A 22,571-nucleotide genomic window follows, 5' to 3' on the forward strand; every position below is an offset into this window, starting at 1 on the left:
TTTTTAATTGCTTCATTTATTTAGTAAATACTGGGGCTTTTTTATGTAACTGTTCCTTGTGATTTTGAAAAGTTATCAGGTTTTACCACTTATCCCACCTTGATGCATGTGCTCATATTTACCTATATTATATATCAGGTCCCTGTTTCTTAATTCATTTTTAGCAAAGCCTCAAGTTATGCCAAGTAAGCTGTGGCATGAGGCTTTGCTATATGTCAAAGGGACTATCTCCATTCATTTTACACTCCCATCCTCCTGGGGTTGAAGAGTGAAAAACAAAAACTTGTTCACACTGAACTTAAATTTCTGTTTGTCGTTTTTTTTTTTTTTTTTTTTTTTTGATTTGGTAGTTGTTGGCGCATCGCCTTCTGTGGCCATATTGCACCTCCCAAGGTTTTTGCAGTAGTTTGAACCAGGCCCGAGGCGGGAATCGAACCCGCGACCTTTGGGTTGCCGGGCAGGTACTTTACCCACTCGGCTAGCCCGGTTGGCCTCTGTGGGTTGTAATATCAAGGAAACACTTATGTTGGAAAGTTGTTTCAGCAACTAGAAATAGAAAGAATAGACAAAGAACAAAAGTTAGGTTAATGAATTTGGAGTTTATCTGTTAATACATGTTTATAAACTGTATTATACTTTTTTTTAATAGAAACCTGTTATGCTACTAGTACCATGGATGGATTGAGGATTCTGAATTAGTAAAATATGTATTGACACAGAGACCAGAAATGAAGAGTGCTCATATTTTTATGGAAAGCTTTTCTCGACCCAGGCCTCAAACTCTATATGCTAATAAGAGTAGTGCAAGTCTCAACAAAAAAAAAAAAAAAAAAAAAAAAAACCTTTTTTTGCTTTGTTTTTTGTGTGTGTGCATGTGTGAAATAGCTCAGGTTGATGAGCTAATGTAGGTTAGTTACCCCTTAAAAATTTTCAGATTCCTGTTTAGCTCAAGTCTTGTTTCCACAGTGAACCTGAAAAAGCTTAATGATTGAGCATACAGGTAAAGAGCTCTGTAACTTCAATAATTTCAGCAATTTATTTGTAACTTCAAAAATTCAATATGCAAAATTTATTTGTCAGGTAGATATAGGATGTGAAAACTTCTTAAGGTTCCATATAATGTCATTTTATATATTTATTTTCTACACATGTGGTTTATATTTTACTATGTACTGGACAGCTTAGACTCTAGTTCAAAATTATGGCACCAAGATTCTTGCACTTTCTTGTTCAAAAATTTTATAACCCTCTCTTTGTGATAGTATAACAAGTCTCAAACAGTACTTACATTCTTTTCTTCTTTCAGCAACCTAGAAATTCACTAAGTTGCAACTTTATTTAGGCATCAAAGTTTGCATATGACCATATCATGTGATTTCCTGATCTGAATATATTTTCCTTGCACTGTCTGCACAGATATTTCTAATATTTTGGCTGGGTATTATTTATTATGCTTAACTTCTGAGTTATTCATTGATCAATTTAACTGTTTTCTTGCTGAAGCCCTTATGCATATTTTCAGACAGTAAAAGTATAACCCTTTCTTTTTGATTTGCAGAAATGCCAGCCAGTGTTAGCTGATAGCAAACTATACTTCTAAGATGGGATTGGAAGCAGAGAACTTTTATATAGAAGATATTGATGACAATACTCCTCTCATTAATGGAGAAAGGTGAATAAGGGCTGTGGTTGTTTAATACATCCTGAATTTTTAAATGGAGACTACTAAAAAGTTATTTAAGTAATGTTTAGTTATTTTTTACTTAACTTATATCTACATTATGTTTATCAAGTTATATATATATATTTATATTCAGTAATATAAGAATTAATTGGTTGAGGGGGAGAAGACAGAGAGTGGTAATCAATGGACACTGTTCATCGTGGACTAATGTTATTAGTGGAGTCCCTCGGGGTTCAGGTTGGGTCCATTATTGTTTTCTGTATTTATAAATAATATTGATGATGGTATATCAAGCTTAATGTCCAAGTTTGCAGACGATACAAAAGTTGGCAGGGTTGTTAAGGACACTACTGACGCTATGCTGCTGCAACAGGATCTGGAAAGGTTGAGCAGATGAACTGAGAGGTGGCAAATGAAGTTTAACATTGACATATGTAAAGTACTACATATGGGAAACAGCAACCCCAGAGCAACGTATCAACTCTGTGGTACTACACTGACAGTGGTAGAGAATGAAAAGGACCTGGGGGTAATTGTGCAGGCAGATATGAAGTTCTCTGAGCAGTGCAGATGATAAGGAGGACTTTTTCTAGCAGGGATAAGGAGGTCATTATTCCCTTGTATAAGACAATGGTCGGGCCACACCTTGAGTACTGTATACAGGTCTGGAGGCCTCATTTCAAGGAGGATGTAGAGCTGCTGGAACAAGTACAGAGAAGGGCAACAAGGTTAGTGAATGGAACAAAGGGTTGCTCTTATGAAGAAAGGCTTAAGTTTTGCAAATTGCAGTGTCTGTAGACTAGGCACTGGCGAGGTGATCTGATAGAGGTGTATAAAATAAAGCCTTGAATGGTTTGAGCATGCTCAGAATAATCACCTGAGAGGACATAAATTCAAATTGAGGAAAGACAGATGTAGGATAGATGTCCGGAAATTTGCCTTTAGCCAGCGGGTAGTTGGTTGGTGGAACAGACTTCCATCCCTTGTTGTGGAAGTTGATAGCCTAAATAAATTTAAGGCTCAGCTGGACAGGTATTTTGAATGAATGGAGGGGTGAAGTGGAAGTTTTTTTTTTTTTTTTTTTCCTGGCTGATGCTACATAAGCTTGCTTTCTTGCATCATATGCCTCTACTAATGCTAATGCTAATTCACCTTTTTATGTTTATCATGCATTGACTTATACCCTTAGCAGTCATGGTGCAATTTAAAGCATCAGTAGTAATGTATTTGGATCAGGACCATGTTGAGGCTTTATAGCATCCAGATGCAAACATGAAATGCTACCTCAACTACATGATAAGTTTCAAATAGAGTTATGTTCATTCTGGTGCCCTAGAGAGTGGGTGATAATTACGGCACTGGATATGGTCACTTCAAGGCCCTGTTGAGGCTTTATAGCATCCAGATGCAAACATGAAATACCACCTCAATTACATGATAAGTTTCAAATAGAGTTATGTTCATTCTGGTGCCCTAGAGAGTGGGTGATAATTACGGCACTGGATATGGTCACTTCAAAGGCCCTGTTGTTAATATGTGCGCTCATAGTGTTCTTATGTTATTATTATTGATTTCTTATTCCTTAAATCATATCTATCCTGGAATAAACTCTTTGGGAAAGTAAAATTGTATGTAAAAAAAACTTAAACTGCTGACAGTAATGTAATATAGTTGAACTGATTCTCTTAAATTATTGTAAGAAAAGAAAAAGGAACAGCTACGAGCAGAAGAGTTTGTCTGTTTACTTCCAACCTAAAATGCATAAAATTTTCAGAAGGAAAAGGAACAGTTACAGTATCACGATGTTCAGTGAGCATGTGTCCATGAGTATGGGAGGGGAGTGGGCCCTTTCATCTTTGTACAGAAGCCCACTAATCCTGGATACTTCAGTGTGTAGTATACAGTAGAAACATAAAACAAAGGTTATTTCATGATGCAGATGAAAAGTTGAAGTTGTTGAGAAACAAATAGGAATGTAAAGATTGGATATCACAGCTATAAGGAAAAGTTCATTTTTTTAAACAGGATATTGATTTTTCAGGTTTACTCTATTTTCCCATTTTTATCTCTCTAATCAATTTTAAAAGTTTAGGTAAAAACTTGAAAAAAACCCAAAAAATTCAACAATTTACATTATATAATTGATACAATAATACAAGACAGTGAAATCATTAATTATAAATTACCGACTTTATAGAAAATCAGTAATTATAATAAATGATTTAACTTGAAGCACTCTGTGTGCTGTATTGGTAAATTCATGGTAGGTTAGTTTCAGTAACTGGCTTGTTCTCCAGTTAATTTAGGCGCCTCCGTAGCCAGGTGGGAAGGAGCAGCAGTGCGTAGCACACGCTTCTTGATTAGACCGGGGTTTGAGCCCGTCACCACCAAAAACGGAGGATGCGGAAAGGTCAAGGGAATGACCACCGCATATTCCCGGAGCAATATGGCCTTAGTTGCTAATGCTCCTAAAAACCAAAAAAAAACAACAACGTGCCAGTTAATGGGATATTTAAATTTATTTTTGACTGTATTGTACTCTTTTCTCTTTTGCACAAGAAACATATTTCTTGTATATGTTTCTGTTGCAAAGGAGAATACAGTGTTCTGATATTACACAGTTCTTGATATTAGTATTAATGTTGTCAAATGATGCAAAGAAGCAAACTTATACAGAATTAGCCAAAAAAAAAAAAAAAAAGCACAACACCTCCACATCACCTGTCCATTCTCTCTAATAATTTGTCTAATTCTTCTTCCAAACTACCTACTTTCACATCACTAGATAGAAGTATGTTTTCTGACAATCAACTACCACTGGATGAAACCAAATTGCCACATATAGAAACATATTTCTTGTATATGTTTCTGTTGCAAAGGAGAATACAGTGTTCTGATATTACACAGTTCTTGATATTAGTATTAATGTTGTCAAATGATGCAAAGAAGCAAACTTATACAGAATTAGCCAAAAAAAAAAAAGAAGCACAACACCTCCACATCACCTGTCCATTCTCTCTAATAATTTGTCTAATTCTTCTTCTTCCAAACTACCTACTTTCACATCACTAGATAGAAGTATGTTTTCTGACAATCAGCTACCACTGGATGAAACCGAATTGCCACATATCTATTCTGCAACCATCTACTTAAATTTAGCTTACTTAATCCATTCAAAGCCTTAACACCTCAGTCAGATTTCCTTCAGGTACATAGTTTCCAGATGCTGCAATTACTGAATTCAGTTGCAGAACTGAAGTCTTTCTTGAAAAGAGTACCCTTTTGTTGCTCCCCCACTAATCGTTTTGCTTTTCTTTTTACCTGTTTGAAAACATCCACTTCCTTCCTAAAATGGGGTATCCAAACATGAATGCAGTGGTGGTCTTAGGATTTTCTAAGGGGTGGGGGCTAAAGTAGTTAAAGGGAATGGCTAAAGAAGTGTTTGGAGAATCATTAAGGTTTAATCATGTATCAATAAAAAAAATGCACACATTATTTTTATCATAAGGGGAAAGCTGTAGCCCCTTGTAGGGGGCTACAGCTCTGAGACTGCCACTGCCTATATGCACTACTCAAGGTATGGCCTAAACATGCCTTATTACAATGGGATAATCACCTCCTTTCCCTGCTGACGTCAGTGCCAAACAATTAAAGTGAACAAATGATTTTCAGTACTATCCTCCTTTGTGTCAGCTCTCTACAGAATTTAAAATCAAATCTTTCTTTGATAGAAAGCCTAAAGGAAAAGCAACCAAAGGCCTATAAGGAAAGCCCCTTCTTTTTTCTTTATTACTTAACAAGAATAACCACCAACGTGCTAATTTCCAGCTGCTTGGTTACTAGGTGACACTGCTCCTGCCTCCATGTGGTGGAGTCGGAAACCTGGTAGGAAAAGTCCTCACTCCCAGAGAAAAGAGGAACAAGAATGAACAATCCAACAACTCACTTATATGGATAGCACACCCTAACCAGTTCAGTGAACTAATCAATGACTGTGCCTGTCCTCTGTCAAATGCCAGAAAACAGATACAGTTAAAAACTGTGCTCCTCTCTCTTCTTTAAAACACACCCTGAAACTTAAATGAAGATTAGTATTAGTATTAGCAATGGTCACATGGTGCAAGGAAGCCTATGGCTTATGCTGCACCATCCAAAAAATAAAATAATAATAATAATAAATGAAATAATAATAATAAGAAGAAAATTAAAAAAAAATAATAATTAATAAGAGAAAAGGAAATAGACAACCTATGCATTTCCCTTCTCCTGTAGTTCAGGAGAAGTTCCTGTAGTTCCCTTCTCCTGTGGTTCAGCTGACTTTTGAATTTTCACAAACTGTCAGCCTCTACCACCCATGTAGGTAACTTATTCCAGTAATTTATAACTCGCTGGCTAAAATAAAACTTCATGCAATCCAGTCTAAACATCTCCTCCCATAACTTGAAATTATGGCCCCTAATGCTAGAATCATTCACTTCACTTATGCCTCTCAAACCCTTAAACACCTCAATCAAGTCTCCTCTAAGGTGCCTAGTTTCCAAGCTTTGCAACCCACATATTTGAAGTCTTTCCTCATATGGATGCCCTATTGCCGATCTCACAAGGTGAGTTACCTGTCTTTGGACACTTTCAAGAAGCACAATGTCTTTCTTTAGGTGTGATCTTCATACTTGAACATAGTATTCCAAGTGTGGTCTAACAATAGCATTATATAATGGGATTATGACATCCTTATCTCTACTAGCAATTTTTCGATAAATCATCAGTAGATTCCTTGCAACCTGACTACAATGCTTGGAGAACTTCATATCTAACCGTATTGTAACACCCAAGTCCCTTTCCTCCACTGCCGGCTTTGGTTCAGCTCCACCAAGTGTATAAGTTATATTGGAGTTACTCTTCCCCAGGTGCAATACCTTACACTTTGCTGGATTAAAGCATAGCTGCCATTTTTTGACCATCTCTGAAGTCTATCTAGGTAATTCTGAAAAAGCTCTGCTTGGCCTCAATCATTAACTACTCTACTAATCTTTACATCATCTGCAAATTTTGACATCACACCCTCTATCCTTTCATCAGTGTCATTTGTGAAAATCAAAAACAACAGTGGTCCTAATACTGAACCTTGGGGAACCCCACTTGTTACATCAACCCAATCTGAGGAATAACCATTTATCACAACCCTCTGCCTCCTGCCCTGAAGCCATTCAGTTATCCATCTAAGGATTTTCCCTGTGATTCCAACCTGTTCGAAGTTATAAAGTAACCATTTGTGTGGGATTGAGTCAAATGCTTTGCTGAAATCCAAATAAGATTTCCTTCTGGAAGTGATAAACTGTCATTACTGAGAAAAATTGCTCCAAATCTCCACCTTTGTAGGAATACACATCTCTCCTCATTCCGTACTTACCTCAAAAGACAACATTGAAGAGTGGAACTTTCTTGATGTCCCAGATGTGAAAAAAAAACATGAATTTTATGACCAGGAGATAATAGATGCAAAAAGGTCTCCAAATGAGATGGAAAACTCTTCTCTACACAGAACGTTATCCTCACCTGTAACTCACCTAATCTGCCAATAACAATAAGGATTGGTTTTTATTATTAGTAGTGACAAATAGTGCAAAAAAAGCAAGTTTGTAAAGCATCAGCAAAAAAAAAAAAAAAAAAAAAAGAGACCTTCCCACATCACATCCCCTTACAAAACAATCACAAGTCCATCCTCTTCTTCCTTGAATTATTTCAAACTACCTACCACCACCACGACAACTGATGGAAGTTTGTTCTAACAATAAACACCTGCAGATGAAGGCAAACTCCGGCACATCTATCCTGCAACCATCTTCCCTCAATTTGAATTTATGCCCCCCATCACATGTGTAGTCTGAGCAAGAGGAAGAATGCCATGAGCATTGAGCTTGCTCAATCCATTTAAAGTCTTAAACACCTTAATCAGTTCACCTCTCAGGTGCCTAGTTTCCAGACATTGCAATGTGCAGAACTGAAGCCTTTCTTGGTAGGAATTATTATTATTATTGTTGTCGCTCTTATATTATTTCTCCCTGATTGGGGGATTCCACTCCGTGATGGGTACTGCTACCAAGTACACAGGCTGGTTGTAATGTCTGGTGTTAATATCGGTCGAGGAAATCTCTGACTATCCTACAGGTGTTCAGGATTGCGACTTTCTGGAGTTCCTTGCAGGTGTTCTCTGGGAGAACTCCTATTGCTGCTAGGCTGCTATGTAGTCTTTGGTACCAATACCAGTGGTTTACACGATGATTGGGATGGTTGATACTTCTTGCATATGCCACATCTCCTTGATCTCATATCTCAGGTTCATGTACTTCCTAATTTTTTCCTCATAGGTTTTCTGGACATTGCTAGTGTTGGGCACTGCTATGTCAATCATGTAGGTATAATATAGGTAGCCTTTTCCATCTTGTCCACAAGGGTTATGTCCGGTCTATTGTGCGTGATGGTCTTATCTGTTATTATGGCGCGGTTCCAGTACAGCTTGTGGGTTCGGGTCTCTAGTACTGTCTGGGGTTCATACTTGTAGTATGGTACACTTTCTTTGGTCAACTGGTATTTCCTCGCTAGCTTCTGATGTATTATCCTGGCTACCTAGTCGTGTCTATGAGTGTACTCAGTCGGGGTGATCACCTTGCACCCTGCGGTGATATGTTGGATCGTTTCTGAGGCCAAGTGGCATCATCGACATGTGTCATCTGACATTCCAGGCTCCTTTGCGATGTATTTTCTATAGTTTCTGGTGTTGATTACCTGGTCTTGGATGGCCAGCATGCATCCTTCAGTCTCGGGGAAGAGCGTCCCGCATGTGAGCCATGCAGTGGAAGCAGTGTTATCGATGTGATCTTGCTGGAGGTCATTGTAGTGTCTGCCATGGAGTGTCTTCTTTGCCCATCTTTCTAACTTTGTTTCTTGTACCGTCTGGGCGGGAAGGGTTTCCTCGCTTAGGTTGAGTGGGGTATACCACTTATCTATCTTTCTTATGGCCTGGTGGAGTGGTGCTGTGTTGTTCTCGAAGTAATCCTTCAGGTTAACTTTCGCTGTTTTCTGTTGTTCTATCAGGTCCCTTCCTCCCTCTTTCCGAGGTATTGTTATTCTCTCCACTGCTGACTTCAGGTGGTATTGGCAACTCTTGGTCACCAACACTACCCGAAGTCAGCAGTGGAGAGAATAACAGTACCTCATGTTTGTTTATAGAGAATAACAATACCTCATGTTGGTCTCATGTTTGCTGTGGATGCTGTCTCTCTTGAGGATGCTGTTCACCTTTCCAATCAATTTCTTACTTCTATTACCCTGTTGGTACTGGATCAACTGACCTAGTCATATAATAACAACAATAATAATAATAGTAATAATAAGGGTCAACTGACATTAATAATATTATTATTATTAGCTACATGGTGCAAGGAAGCCTGAGGCTTATGTTGCACCAGCCAAAAAAAAAAATTCCCTGAGTTACCCTGAGAGAGAGTTAAAAGTAGAAGGGAATCACCAAGAAAGAGAAGAATGATGATATCCAGCTCAGGATCCTGGGTGTGCCAAGCCCATACTCACCAGATGTGAGTCCCTGGGGTTAAGACTGTTTGAGACTTGTTATATATCACAAAGAGAGGGGTTATAAAATTTTTGAACAAGAATTGCTGATATTGTATCTGCTCTAATAGTATTAGTAGTAATACCACTCTTTTATTCCCTTCACTAATGTTTGTTGCCCTTCTCTACAATTGTTCCAGCAGATCTACATCCTTTCTGAAACAAGGACTCCAGACTTGTATGCAGTACTCAGGATGTAGCCTAATCATTGTACAATGGGATAATCACCCCCTTATCTCTTATCCCAGGTAGCAAAGTTGGTGTATATCATTGACAAAACCCCATGTGCTGCCCTAGCTGACTATTTTCACTGCTCAGAGAACTTTATATCTGACAGTTACCCTCCCCTAGGTGTTTTTCATTTTATAATAATTCAAGTGTAGTACCACAGATTTGGGATGTTAATCTAAGATTACTCTCTCCATATGCAGTACTTAGCATTTGTCAATTTTAAACTTGCCATTTCTTAGCCAAACTGCTTAATTTTTCTTGATCTTGTTGCAGGAGCTTACTTTTATTACTATCATTAACCACCCTTTGTATCTACAAACTTTGACATGAAGCCTGATATACCTTTACATTGAATGTTATTAGTGGTTAACTCAACTAATAATATTAGTGGAATCCAATTCATATATATGTGGGACAGTATCAGAAGCTTTTCTGAAATCTAAGTATATGTGATATCAAAATTATTTTTTGCATCCAGTTTCTTTGCTACTGTGCTTCCCCAGTATATGATTCAGCCTGGCAGAGTGCACTGAGGTGGCTTGATTCTGTCAATCATGCTCTCTCTCTCTCTCTCTCTCTCTCTCTCTCTCTCTCTCTCTCTCTCTCTGGGCACTTTCCATACTTCACTGACTCAAATCCTATTTTCAGAAGCTAATGGACCTCCACTTCACATCAATTTTTTTTAAACATTCTGAAAATGATAGCATGTTGAATGAGTTCTCTCACATTTGACTAAGAGTAAACAAGTTAAGGGTTAAGAACAGGTTAAGGGCATTCCTATGAATAAAGGAATAGTCGAGTGAGAGAAGACAGAGAGTGTGATTAATAATGGACACTGCTCTTTGTGGATTAATGTTATTAGTGGAGTCCTCCAGAGTTCAGTGTTGGGCCCATTATTGTTTTGCACATTTATTGATGATATTGATGAAAGTATATCAGACTTAATATTTAAGTTTGTAGATACAAAGGTTAGTTAATGACAGTAATCAAGATAAGCTTCTGCAACAAGATCCAGAAAAATTAAGCAGATAGGCTGAGAAATGGCACTTGAAGTTAAAATTGATAAATTCTAGGTACTGCATATAGGTAATCCGAGGTTAAAATTCCAACTGTGTAATACTAAACTTAGGATAGTGAAAAATGAAAAAGACCTAGGGATAACTGTACAGTGAAAAATGAAGTTCTCCGAGCAGTGCACACAGGCTGCTAGGGTAGCACGTGGGTGCTTTGTCAGTGATATATAGGAATTTTGCTAGCAGGGAAAAGGAGATGATTATCCCATTGTACAAGGCAATGATTAGGCTTGCATTTTGAGTACTGCATACCAGTCTGGAGGCCTAATTTTAGGAAGGATGTAGATCTGCTGGAACAGGTGCACAGACAGGCGATGAGATTAGTGAATGGAACAAAAGGCTTCAGAATACCAAGAAAGGATTCAGTTTTACAAATTGCTATGTCTGGAAACTAGACACCCGAGAGGTGAACTGATTGAGGTGTTAAAGGTGTTGAAAGAATGCCATGAGCAAGCTCGATGCTCATGGCATTCTTCTTCTTCTTCTTCTTCTTCTTCTTCTTGCTCAGACTACACATGTGAGGGGGGCCATAAATTCAAAGTGAGGAGGATTGGTTGCTGGATAGATGTGTGGGAGTATGCCTTCATCCAGTGGAAGTTTGATTGTTGGAACAAACTTCCATCAGTTATTGTGGTGGTGATGGTGGATAGTTTGAAATGATTCAAAAAAGAACTAGACAAATTTATGGAGGGAATGGACTTATATGGGATACTTTTTTTTTTTTTTTTTTTGGCTGATGCTTTATAAGTTGCTTTCTTGCATTATTTGCCACTGCTAATACTGATACTAACATTGTGATTCATGACTTGTAAAATTTCTCTTAAGTTATGAGAAATTTTACAAAGATGGAGAGAAATTTTAAAAATTGGACAGAAATTTTACAAAGAGATGGACAAAAGTCATTATTACTTTTGTACTTTGTTTTTTTTATTACTGTGTCTGAGGATATGATGACTCATACAGAAATGTATGAGTTATCATAGTATGAGCTGGCATTACCACTGTGATAGTATTATCATAGTATTATAGTTATCATATATGAGCTGGCATTACCACTGTGAGGCACAAGTTTGTCATTGTGCAGCCTGTAACATGTATTTTAAGGTTGTCCTAGTTGAAAAACCAAGCTCAACTGAAGATTCTTTTCTTTGCACCTTATGTAAGGAATGTACTGATCTCTCTTAGAAGAATTTGAATCACTGAAGAAACTGGTGATTGCGTTATAAACAAATGTAATTGGGAGCTCATTGGGGACTCAAGTATCTTGTGACCTGCCAAGTGATGCATGGCAGAATAGTCAGGTGTATACTGCTCTAGTTTAGGAAGATTTAATTTTATTGGGAGACTATTGTCAGGGAAATGGGTAACATATTTTATAATAAAGGTGGACTAGAAAGAGAGTGTGTTTGCTGGCAGTAAAAGTTGATGATGTTACCAACAGATTGTCAGATTTTAAGGGAGGTAAAAGAGAGCATTATTATCCACATTGGGGTTAACAATATTAAAAGAACACGACCTAATGAATTGCTTGATAAATACAGAACCATGCTGCAAAAACCATGCTGCTTTCATATGAGTTGCTTGATAAATACAGAACCATTCTGCGAGTTAGGTCAGAATGTGTATTTATCTGCAATTCTGCGCACGCACGCACGCACACACACACACACACACACACACACACACACACACACACACACACACACACGGAAGAATTATATGCCGAAAGCCTTCTGGTTTAACCCAGGACTTGAGGAACTCTGTAAGGCTTTTTGGTGGGGGGGAATTTTTATCATTCTGACCTGCACTTATAGGTAGTAGGAATCTGTTTTGTAGAGACTGGATTCATTTGAACAAAGGTGCTGCATGAGTTTTTTTCCAGTATCATTGAGGATACCTTATGGGCTCAGAGAAGCAGCTAGGAGGAAACAAGGTAATATAAAGCAAGGTTTATCTAATGATATGGGCCAAAGTAGCTTGTACACATCTCAAGCATTCTTGTTTGTCACTGCAAAACCAGTATTTGCAAGATGTTCTGAGAGTAGCATTGATTCAAATGAGCAAGAAACTAAAACTAGGGAAACAAGCTTAAATAAGTTAAAGGGGTTTGCAGTAAAATATAGAAGACTACTTAGTCTTAACTGTGAATACAGTAATGTTGGAGTGTTGTCAATAAAATGAGTGAATTTTAATTCCTAGTTAGGATGACTAACGTTGACATAATGAAGCTAACAGAAATGTGTTGCCTCCCAGAAAGTGGGGATGATGGGTTTCTCAATAGTACATACAATGTACATATTTTGGAAGGATATGCATGACAGAAGGGGTAATGTATTTATGCTTCTTATCAAAAGCAGTCTGAGCACCAAAAGCTTTTATAGAATTAAAGTTACACCAGCCAGCACAGAATGTGTATGGTGTGTGTTGGAAAGATATAATGAGAGTGGGGATAATCTACAGACCAGAATATTTTGAAGGGTATGACAAGTCTTTACATGCAGATAGAATGGGTGAACAAGTGTGTGTGTCTTATCATGGGTAATTTCAGTGTGTTTTACATATATTTGCCTTTAGGTGCAAGTAAGTCTCCTGGATTTGATGGCATATACCCAGTAATTTTGAGGGGAGTGTACAGAAAGTTATTATTATTATTATTATTATTATTATTAGCCATATGGTGCAAGTAAGCCTGAGGCTTATGCTGCACCAGCCAAAAAAAAAAAAAATTCCCAAGTTACCCTGAAAGAGAGAGAGTCAGATGTAGAAAGGAATCACCAAGAAAGAGAAGAATGATGATATCCAGCTCAGGACCCTGGGTGTGCCAAGTCCATACTCACCAGATGTGAGCCCCTGGGGTGACTGGAACCATTCAGGTTGATTATGAGGGCACCATTGGACTTGAGAGCAATACCTTTGGACTGGAGAAGTGCCAGCATATTGCCACTACATAAAGGAGATTCTAAGAGTGAGGTCGGTAACTACAGAACATTTATCCTGACTTCAGTAGTAGAGAAAATCTTGGAGGCAATGATTAAGAATATAATCCAAGGACATTTAGATAGGACTGGCATTCTGAAGGACACAACGTGGTTTTGTTAAGAGAAAATCATGTTTAACTAACCTGGTTAATTATTTTGACACAGTTGCTCTTAAGCTGGATGTAGGGAATAATTTCTATATAGTTTATTTGGATTTTAGCAGGCCGTCTAATTCATTCCCCCAGTGAGAGATTACTGTTTAAGCTGAACATGTTGGGATTACTGGAAAGATTCTAAAGTGGATTACAGGGTGGCTACAGTGCAGAAGGTTGTGATTAATGGATATTCAGATTGATGTAACATCAGAAGTGGAACCCCACCTCAAGGATATTTACACATATCCTTGAGGTGGGGTTCCATTTCAGTGAAGGGATAGAGAGCATGATGTCAAAATATGCAGATGACATACAGATTGGGAGAGTTATTAATGATCAGTGACAAGAAACACTTCTTCGGGATGACTCAAATAGGCTTCAAGAATAGTCAGAAAAGTGACATCTATGTTTTAATGTAGTAAATGTAAGGTGTTACACTTGGGGAATGGCAACCCCAAAATAAGTTATACATTTGGTGGGGTTGAATTAAAAACAGTAGAGGAAGAAAGAGATCTGGGAGTTGTGATACGGACAGATATGAAGTTCTCTGAGTGGCATAAACAGGCAGCGAAAAAGCTGATGGTGTCCTATTGGTGATTTGTTGAAAATTAGCCTATAAAGTAGGGAGGATATAATCCCACTGTGTAAGACTGCATTTAGAATACTGTGTCCAAGTATGGAGAGATCTAAAAAATAGACATTGACCTTCTTGAAAGGGTGCAAAGGTAGCAATCCATCTGTTGAGATCAGCAAAAGGCATATGAGAAAAAACTTCAGGCCTCCTTATATATATATCCATTCGTATGGCTAATACTAACTACATTTTTTTTCTCTCACAAAAAACTTTCACATTGATTGAATGGTGTTAATGATGAGTATGCTGGAAAAAGGTCCCATCAAGATGTATCTGATATGCAAAACCATTGCCAGGGGTGGGAGAAAGGAATTCAGGTATGCTAATTGATTACTTTTAGACTTTAATTAGAGCTGCTCTCGATTTCAGTTATAAATGCAGATCATCACAAAATATATTTAATGATTTTGTCATTTCTGTGCTTCAAAAGATTAAATCAAATTGGATAAAGTAGATAATTTTTGTGTCCATTTCTCACAGAAATGATGGGCAATTTGAATTTTTAAGTGTTACTGTACTTCAAATTTGGCACATTCAGATTAATCAGAATCACATATTTTTATTTGTTTGAGATAAAAAAATGTTCATTTTGTTGTTCAGTACAATGACTATTGGCTTTCCTCTAACAGATATAATTAAATTATTGAGTTTTACACCTTTGATTTTTCATTGCACCTCTAATATTTAAGAACTAAGCAGACGAAGTCAATGATTCTCATATTTTTATTTTAATGAATGAGCATTTGCATCTAGGATATTATTATTGTAGGTAAATGGGCCTGTAGTAATGGATTCCATGATGATAAATAAATACTGTACTGTTTGATCCAGAAAGTTTAATAAATGATAAATGACATGTACCTTTCGGGGTTAAATGGACCCCTTCATCGACAATTCTACCAGGATAAAGATGTTAGAGACAAAATTTTAACGAATACAGAGTTGTGCGTGCAGTGATGCATGCATGAGATTAAACATTCAACTACTAGGTTGTTGCTCATTGTTGTTGCACAGACGTGTGTGGATTTGCTTCCAGCGTATATCCCATTGTGCTCTTGCAGCGGTTCATAGTTCTTGAATTTCACAAGATGTTAACCTATTCTCTTGTGCTTGAAGCCATTCCAGCTCATATGAAGCTAGGTGGACCGAGATTTCCAGAGTGAGAACGGACCTGGTCAATTGTGGTTATCCAAGTCACATTTTAGACAAGTGCTTATTGCAAGCGCAGGAGCTTGAGATCCACCCAAGACCATCAATGCATGACAATATGCCTACCGTCTACATTCCCTACTGTCTCAGCGTGTCAGGCCAGATTCCAGAAATCCTCCGGGAATACCACATAAAAATGTGTGCAGCTACCCAGTAGAAGCTTGCGTTCGCTGGTTTCTGACGTGAAGACTCTGGTCGCCCCTCTTTTGCACTGCAGGGTGGTATACCACATAACTTGTAAAGATTGTGGCAGCTACTGCATAGGGGAGAGCTTGAAATGCCTTCAAGACCGCCTTGCAGAGCACGACAAGTCAATCCACCTTGGTGAGACTGACCAGTCCGCAATCGCAGAACACTTCTGGTCGACCCATCATGACCTTAACCCCAAGCACAATTATGAAGTTATTGACTAATCCCGACACTTTAGCCGCCACCACTGGCTAGAGTCACTTAACATCTCGTGCAATTCAAGAACTATGAATCGCGGCACAAGGCTACACCCTATCTTAGAGGCAACTATCTTGAAACTGGATAAATGCTGGCAGCAAATCCACACATTGCCATGCAACAACAATGAGCAGCAACCTAGTAGTTGAATGTTTAATCTCATGCACGCATCACTGCACACACAACTCTGTATTCATTAAAAATTTTTGTCTCTAACGTCTTTATCCTGTTAGAATTGCTAATGAAGGGTTCCATTTAGCCCTGAAAGCTACATGTCATTTATCATTTATTAAACTTTCTGGATAAACAGTACAGTATTTATTTATATTATTATTATTATATATATATTTTTTGTGTGTGTGTACTAAAATTTATAGCAGATGTTGCTAGACCTGTAAATCATTGATTTTTTTCTCAGATTCTCTAATAAAACAATGTTTTATTATATTAGTGTAATTTTGATTCACAAATATGTTTTATCTGCTCTATTATGATATTTTATCTTAGTGATCAAGAGATTGGAAAAAAATGGGATGCTTTCAGTGAATCTCCTCCAGAAGATGAAGATGAAAAGTTCACTACAAAATCCTTTGAGACTGGAGTGAAAATCTTGAAATTCCTAGTGTACATTGTCATATTTGCCTTGTTATTGATATGCTGTTCAGCTGCCAAAGGAACATTATTCTTTGTAACTTCACTTATAAAAAAACAACCAGAAGGTTACAGAATCTGCAAGGATGGTCTCTGTAAGTAACAAATATATATTTTAGTTATTCTGGAATAAGTGCTTGTTGATTCTGGTTTTAATTGGATGAGTTGAAAGTTAATACTGGATAAATGATTGAGTAACATAAATAATGTTTTGTAACATGAATTTACTCTGCTGAGCTGAATAACAGATTAGGAGAGTACCTACGGTAAAATCTTGTATATTCAAATATCTTATCATCTGAGAGGGGAGGAGTGATTTTCATATGTGTATACATGTGGCTGGCAGTTTCAGTTTGTTATTATCCATAGTGTTCATTTGTGATTTCTGATTGCTTCAATAATTTGAAGCAATGAATGCCATTTATTGCTTCAAAAGCAATAAATGCCATTATTAATTAATGAAATTTATTGAAGGAATTATAAATTTGTTGTCAAAGTTTAGTGATGAATGATGATGGGTATCTTATGATACGTAGGCTATCCTACTTCAACAAGGTCTAAATACATTACAATAAAATCTTATTACAATTCAATACATTGTAATAGGATTTATTACATTAAACATCAACATAATATAGTTGATACTACACAGTTGTAATACATTGTAATTGTGCAGTGTAATATGATTTTATATTTTTGTAAGAGAAAAGGTTTGGACAAAAAATTCACTATAACAGAAATATTTCTAATTACTGGTTGCCTTCCCTTGTCCTTAATGCCTTGTAAGTTTTGTTTGAATGAAATATTATTAGTATTAGTAGTGGCAAATGAAGGAAGAAGGCAAGCTGGTACAGCACCAACCAACCAAAAAAAAAATTCATTTTCCATATCATCTGTTCATCCCATTTTACAGTTTGTATAGGTCTTCCTTGAACTTATTCAAATACTACTTCAACAAAATCAGGTGGAAAAATCAACTATCTGCTGGCTTGTACACAAATTTCTGCACATCTGTATCGCAACCACCCATCCTGAATTTGAATTTTTGTCCTCTCATGTCTGTGGTGTCAGTAAGAGAAAGGATTCCATTATCATTGGGCTTACTCAATCCATTCAGAGCGCTAAACACATCAGTCAGATCTCCTCACTATAGCATCTGTAGACTAGACCGGTGTCTAGTCTACAGATGCTGCAGTTTGCAGAACTGAAGCCTTTCATGGTAAGACCACCCTTTTGTTTCCCTCACTAATCTTTTTGCTCTTCTCCATACCTGCTCCACAGATTCACATCCTTCTGCAAATGAAGCTTCCAGACCTGTAGGCAGTACTCAAGATGTGGCCTGACCATTTCCATATACAATGGTATAATCACCTCCTTATTCCTACTGGCAGAATTCCTGCATAGCATTGACAAACCTCATGGGCTATCCTTCCAGCCTGTGGAAGGATACAGGACTTCATGTCTCAGAGGACTTCATGTCTGACTTCACAATTACCCTCATATCTTTTTCTTCCACCTCTACCCTCAGTGTAGTAACACTATTGGTACATTAATCTGGGATTATTGCTACCCATTAGAAGTACCTTTCATTTGTGAGTGCTAAACTTCAACTGGCACGTCTCATCCATTTGTCTAATTCATTTAGATCTTGTTGCAGTAGCAACCTTGACACACACACACACTCGCATGACTTTTGTGGATTTATTGGATAACTGTTTTCTACAGCAGCATGTTAGAGAAGCAACAGAAGGAAACAATACCCTAGATCTGATTATCAGCAGCGATTGTTCATGCAATAGGAATTGCAGGTAAAATACTGCATGGCAGTGATCACAGTGTGCTGATGTGAGATTTACTTAAAAATGCAATTACCGTCAAGATTAAAGGGAAGGGCTTCTACTTTCGTAAGGGTGACTACAGTGGTCTCAGACATTTTGAAAAGTCTATATAAAGTGGTTATATACAGTCTATAAATTTGGTATTTCTCATATATGTCTGTGTTTGTTAACAGGTACAGACACTGCTTCTACAGGAATGCAATATACTAAATGCAACAATATTTGCTGATGCTGTTGTGAGAGAGTGTTAGGTGGGGATACACAGACTAATAGATTAACAATAGCCACAGGCAGATATTGATTGATATTTATTACTTAAAGCGATCCCAGCCAAGCATTGGCAACCCCGCTGTCAGTTACACATAATTTAGCAGTACCCTTATATATTCCCTCTCCTGTTTGCCCAAGTACAGGGAGGGAAAAACCTGCCATGACCAAAAAAGATTGATATGAATAAATTGAAAAATAATCAGATTGCATAAAAAATAAAATATACATATAATTAAATTTCAAAGTCCAAACTTCCTTGGAAAGATTGCATCTGCTCAGTCTGTTGGAAAGCCAGCAGTGCTAGGAGCTGCCAAGAAGAGAAATACCAGCGCCAGGAGCTGCCAAGAGCAGAGATTCCAGCACAAGGAGCTGCCGAGAACAGAAATGCCAGTACAAGGAGCTGCCGAGAACAGAAATGCCAGCACAAGGAGCTGGAGTTGCAGTGGATGTAGCAGACTGAAGTCTCCATGATTTCACAGAACTTTAGGTAATTGAGCACAAGGAGCTGGAGTTGCACAGGCAGAGGTGAAAGTGGTTCTTGCACTGCTTCTACTGGAATGAGCAGCAGCCTAGAATGCAAGGTGCTAGGGATTTCACGTAGTTTTTGGAGCCATCTTGGAATAAGGAAATACATGGGCTGTGTTAGGGTAACTACGAGTAAGAACAGTAACTGCATGTTTACTTGCATGTACTTCAGTGCTAGGAGCACTGATGTACATGTATTTATAATAAATAAATTTGATGAATTCGAAGTGCTGGTCAAGTCATCAAATGTAAACATTGTTGGGATATCAGAGACATGGTGTCACTTAGATATAAGGAATGCAAATTTGCATACCTTATATCTATCCTGTGTATCTGAAAGGATACACAGGATAGGAGAGAGTTATGCTCTTAGTTAAGAAGCACATAAAATCTAAGGCAGTGCATCTCCAGTTGACATAGGTGGCCAGTGCAATGTTGAGTCAGTTTGGTGTGACATAAGCACTGAGAAAACAAAAATGAGAATGGGGTGTGCTATAGGCCAAAGGACTTGGATGAGTACAGCTAACTGTACAGAGAAATAGAGCAGGCCTTTAAATCGGAATGACTTATGATGGGGGATTTTAACTTTTGAGATATTGGCTGTAACTTGTGGGTTGGTCATTCACACAGTAGCACAAATTTTTTGGATGTATCGAATGACTGTTTTTTATAGCAGCATGTTAGAGAGGCAGCAAGAGGGAATAATACTCTTCATCTGATTATCAGAATTGATTATTCATGCATTAAGAATCTGCAGATAAAGGAACCACTAGGTGGCAGTGATCACAGTGTATTGACATGGGATTTACTTAAGGATGTAACTACCATCAAAGATAAAGTGAAGGATTTTTACTTTTGTAAAGGTGACTATAGTGGTCTCAGACAATTTTTAAATTCTATACATTGGGAGCAACAGATGAAACCATCAGCAAATTGTAAATGGGGAGCATTCAAGGAATTAATCATAGAAGTTACTAGGCTTTTCATAACAGCCAAGAAATACTGTTCAAGGTATAGGCCTAAATGGGTGTCAGATGAACTATTGAGACTCATGGTAGAGAAGACAAATGCATGGCCTGTATATAATTTATCAGGTAACACAGAAGCCTGTGTTAATTATAAACTAGTCTGTAATCAGGACACAAAGAAGGTTAGGCTTTTAAACTAAGGCAGATTATGAGAAATCTTTGGCAAAGGATGCAAAGAAAAACAGCAAAGACTTCTTTACTTATACTTGTATTACTAGTAGAAAGAAGGGGCTGAATCACATTGGTCCTCTTGTTGTTGATTATCCTGTTTAAGTTGCTGACAGACTGAATAGGGATTTTGCATTTATATTCACACATGAGGAATTCTTTAGGGAAGTGGATGCCAGAAGTTTAACAAACTCTCTAAAACGGAGCTAAATGATTTTGTAATAACTGAGAGGCAAGTGGAACAGAAACAGTTGTAGTTAAACATGAGAAAGGCACCTGAGGTGGATGGAATCTATCCAATTATATTAAGGAAGGCAGCAAAGGAAGTAAGCAAACCCTTAGGCAATAATTATGAGAGCATCCTTGGACTCAGGGTAGTTCTCCCACCGACTGGAGGTGTGCGTGTGTATCTTCAATTCACAAAGGATGACTAGTAATTATAGACCTTTCAGTTTAACTTCTGTTCTTGGAAAAATAATGTAGTCACTTGTTAAAGAAGTAATGCGGGATCATCTAGAAAAGGCTGCAGTTATACTTCAGACACGGGATGGGTTTGTTAAAGGGAAATCATGACTAGTTTGATTGGATACTGCCATGTGGTCACAAAGGAACTGAATGCAAAAAATGCCAACGCATGAAGTGGAGCATTGAAATGAATACGTACATCATGCAAGCATACTACGAAATAACGAAGCTGGAGACTGATATGACAACTTACAGTGCGAGACCGCATACCAAGTGGCTGGAATGATTGCCGGATATTCAGGTCACCAAATAGCGTATAGTGGACCAGAGAAGGACTAGCATTACGAAGAACCTGATAGCTCCTGCAACCTTGGAAAAAATGAATCAGGATGTGAGCGATCAACTGCAAAGGATAAAGAATAGGTAACCAGAGGAGGAAGAACATGCCACCAATCCAGAGGAGAATGAGCAAGAAGAAATACAACCCACAGCAGCTGAAGTGGAAACAGATGAGATCATGATATCCAGAATAGAGGACGAGTGGAAGAAGGCCCTAACAGAATTCGAAGGAATGGACCCGACAAGGTCTCACTAATACCGAAGCAGAGGCTGAAAAAACCTTGTGGAGAGTTATAGGCCACCTGAACCGACACATAACATCGCATTACCTCGACAGCAATGGTGCAACATTGGAGGCCATCTACATAGCCGTGTATTGTGCTGCGGTAGCAAGGAATCATATATATGAAGCCTAAAGACGCTTATATATGAAGCCTAAAGACGTGGAATCACCCCCAACTGAACGCAACAAGATAGGAATGAAGAGAAGATTCTGAAAATGGATTTATGTTTTTTATATCAGTGAAGGGGAAACACATTTCTGTTCCAGGGAAAATAATGGAGTCTCTGGTTAAAGAAGTAATAGTGGACCATTTAGAGGGGAATACAATTATATTGCATTCACAGCCTGAATTTGTTAAGAGGTGATCATCTTGTCTGACCAATCTGATTGGGTATTATGATGCAGTTACAAAGGCACTGGATGCATAAAATAATTTTGATATTATGTACTTGGATTTCATGAAGGCTTTTGATACTGTTGCACATAAAAGACTTCTGTACTAATTGGAGCAGTATGGCATTAAGGGAAAGTTACTCTTTTGGATAAAGAGATGGTTGAGTAGGAAAAGACAGAGAGAATGGTTATTAGCATTAGTAGAGGCATTTGATGCAAGAAAGCAAGCTTATGCAGCATCAGCCAAAAAAAAAAAAAAAAAAAAACCACTTCCACCCCTCTGTTCGTTCAAAATACCTGTCCAGCTGAGCCTTAAACTTATTTAGGCTATCAACCTCCACTACAAGGGATTGAAGTCTGTTCCACCAACCAACCACCGCTGGCTAAAGGCAAATTTCCGCACTTCTATCCTACATCTGTCTTTCCTCAGTTTGAATTTATGCCCTCTCAGGTGATTTTTCTGAGCTAGAGGAAGAATCCCATCAGCATTGAGCATGCTCAAACCATTCAAGGCTTTATACACCTCTATCAGATCACCTCGCTGGTGCCTAGTCTCCAGACACTGTAATTT

The 22,571-nt window shown here is 37.9% G+C and overlaps 1 protein-coding gene across 1 annotated transcript in view; it reads left to right on the forward strand.

The window, feature by feature from the left end:
- Window positions 1–1,601: 1,601 nt before the first annotated feature.
- Window positions 1,602–22,571, forward strand: part of LOC150075054 (chitin synthase chs-2-like) — a 255,891-nt gene continuing 234,921 nt past the window's right edge. The window contains exons 1-2 of the mRNA XM_090389070.1: window positions 1,602–1,672; window positions 16,548–16,786. Of these exons, the coding sequence (XP_090245196.1) occupies window positions 1,602–1,672; window positions 16,548–16,786 (310 nt within the window). The remainder of the gene's footprint in view (window positions 1,673–16,547; window positions 16,787–22,571) is intronic.

The sequence above is a fragment of the Mastigoproctus giganteus genome, chromosome 14, assembly GCF_048544385.1.
Source record: "Mastigoproctus giganteus isolate SK-2022 chromosome 14, ASM4854438v1, whole genome shotgun sequence".
Lineage (NCBI taxonomy): Eukaryota > Metazoa > Arthropoda > Arachnida > Uropygi > Thelyphonidae > Mastigoproctus > Mastigoproctus giganteus.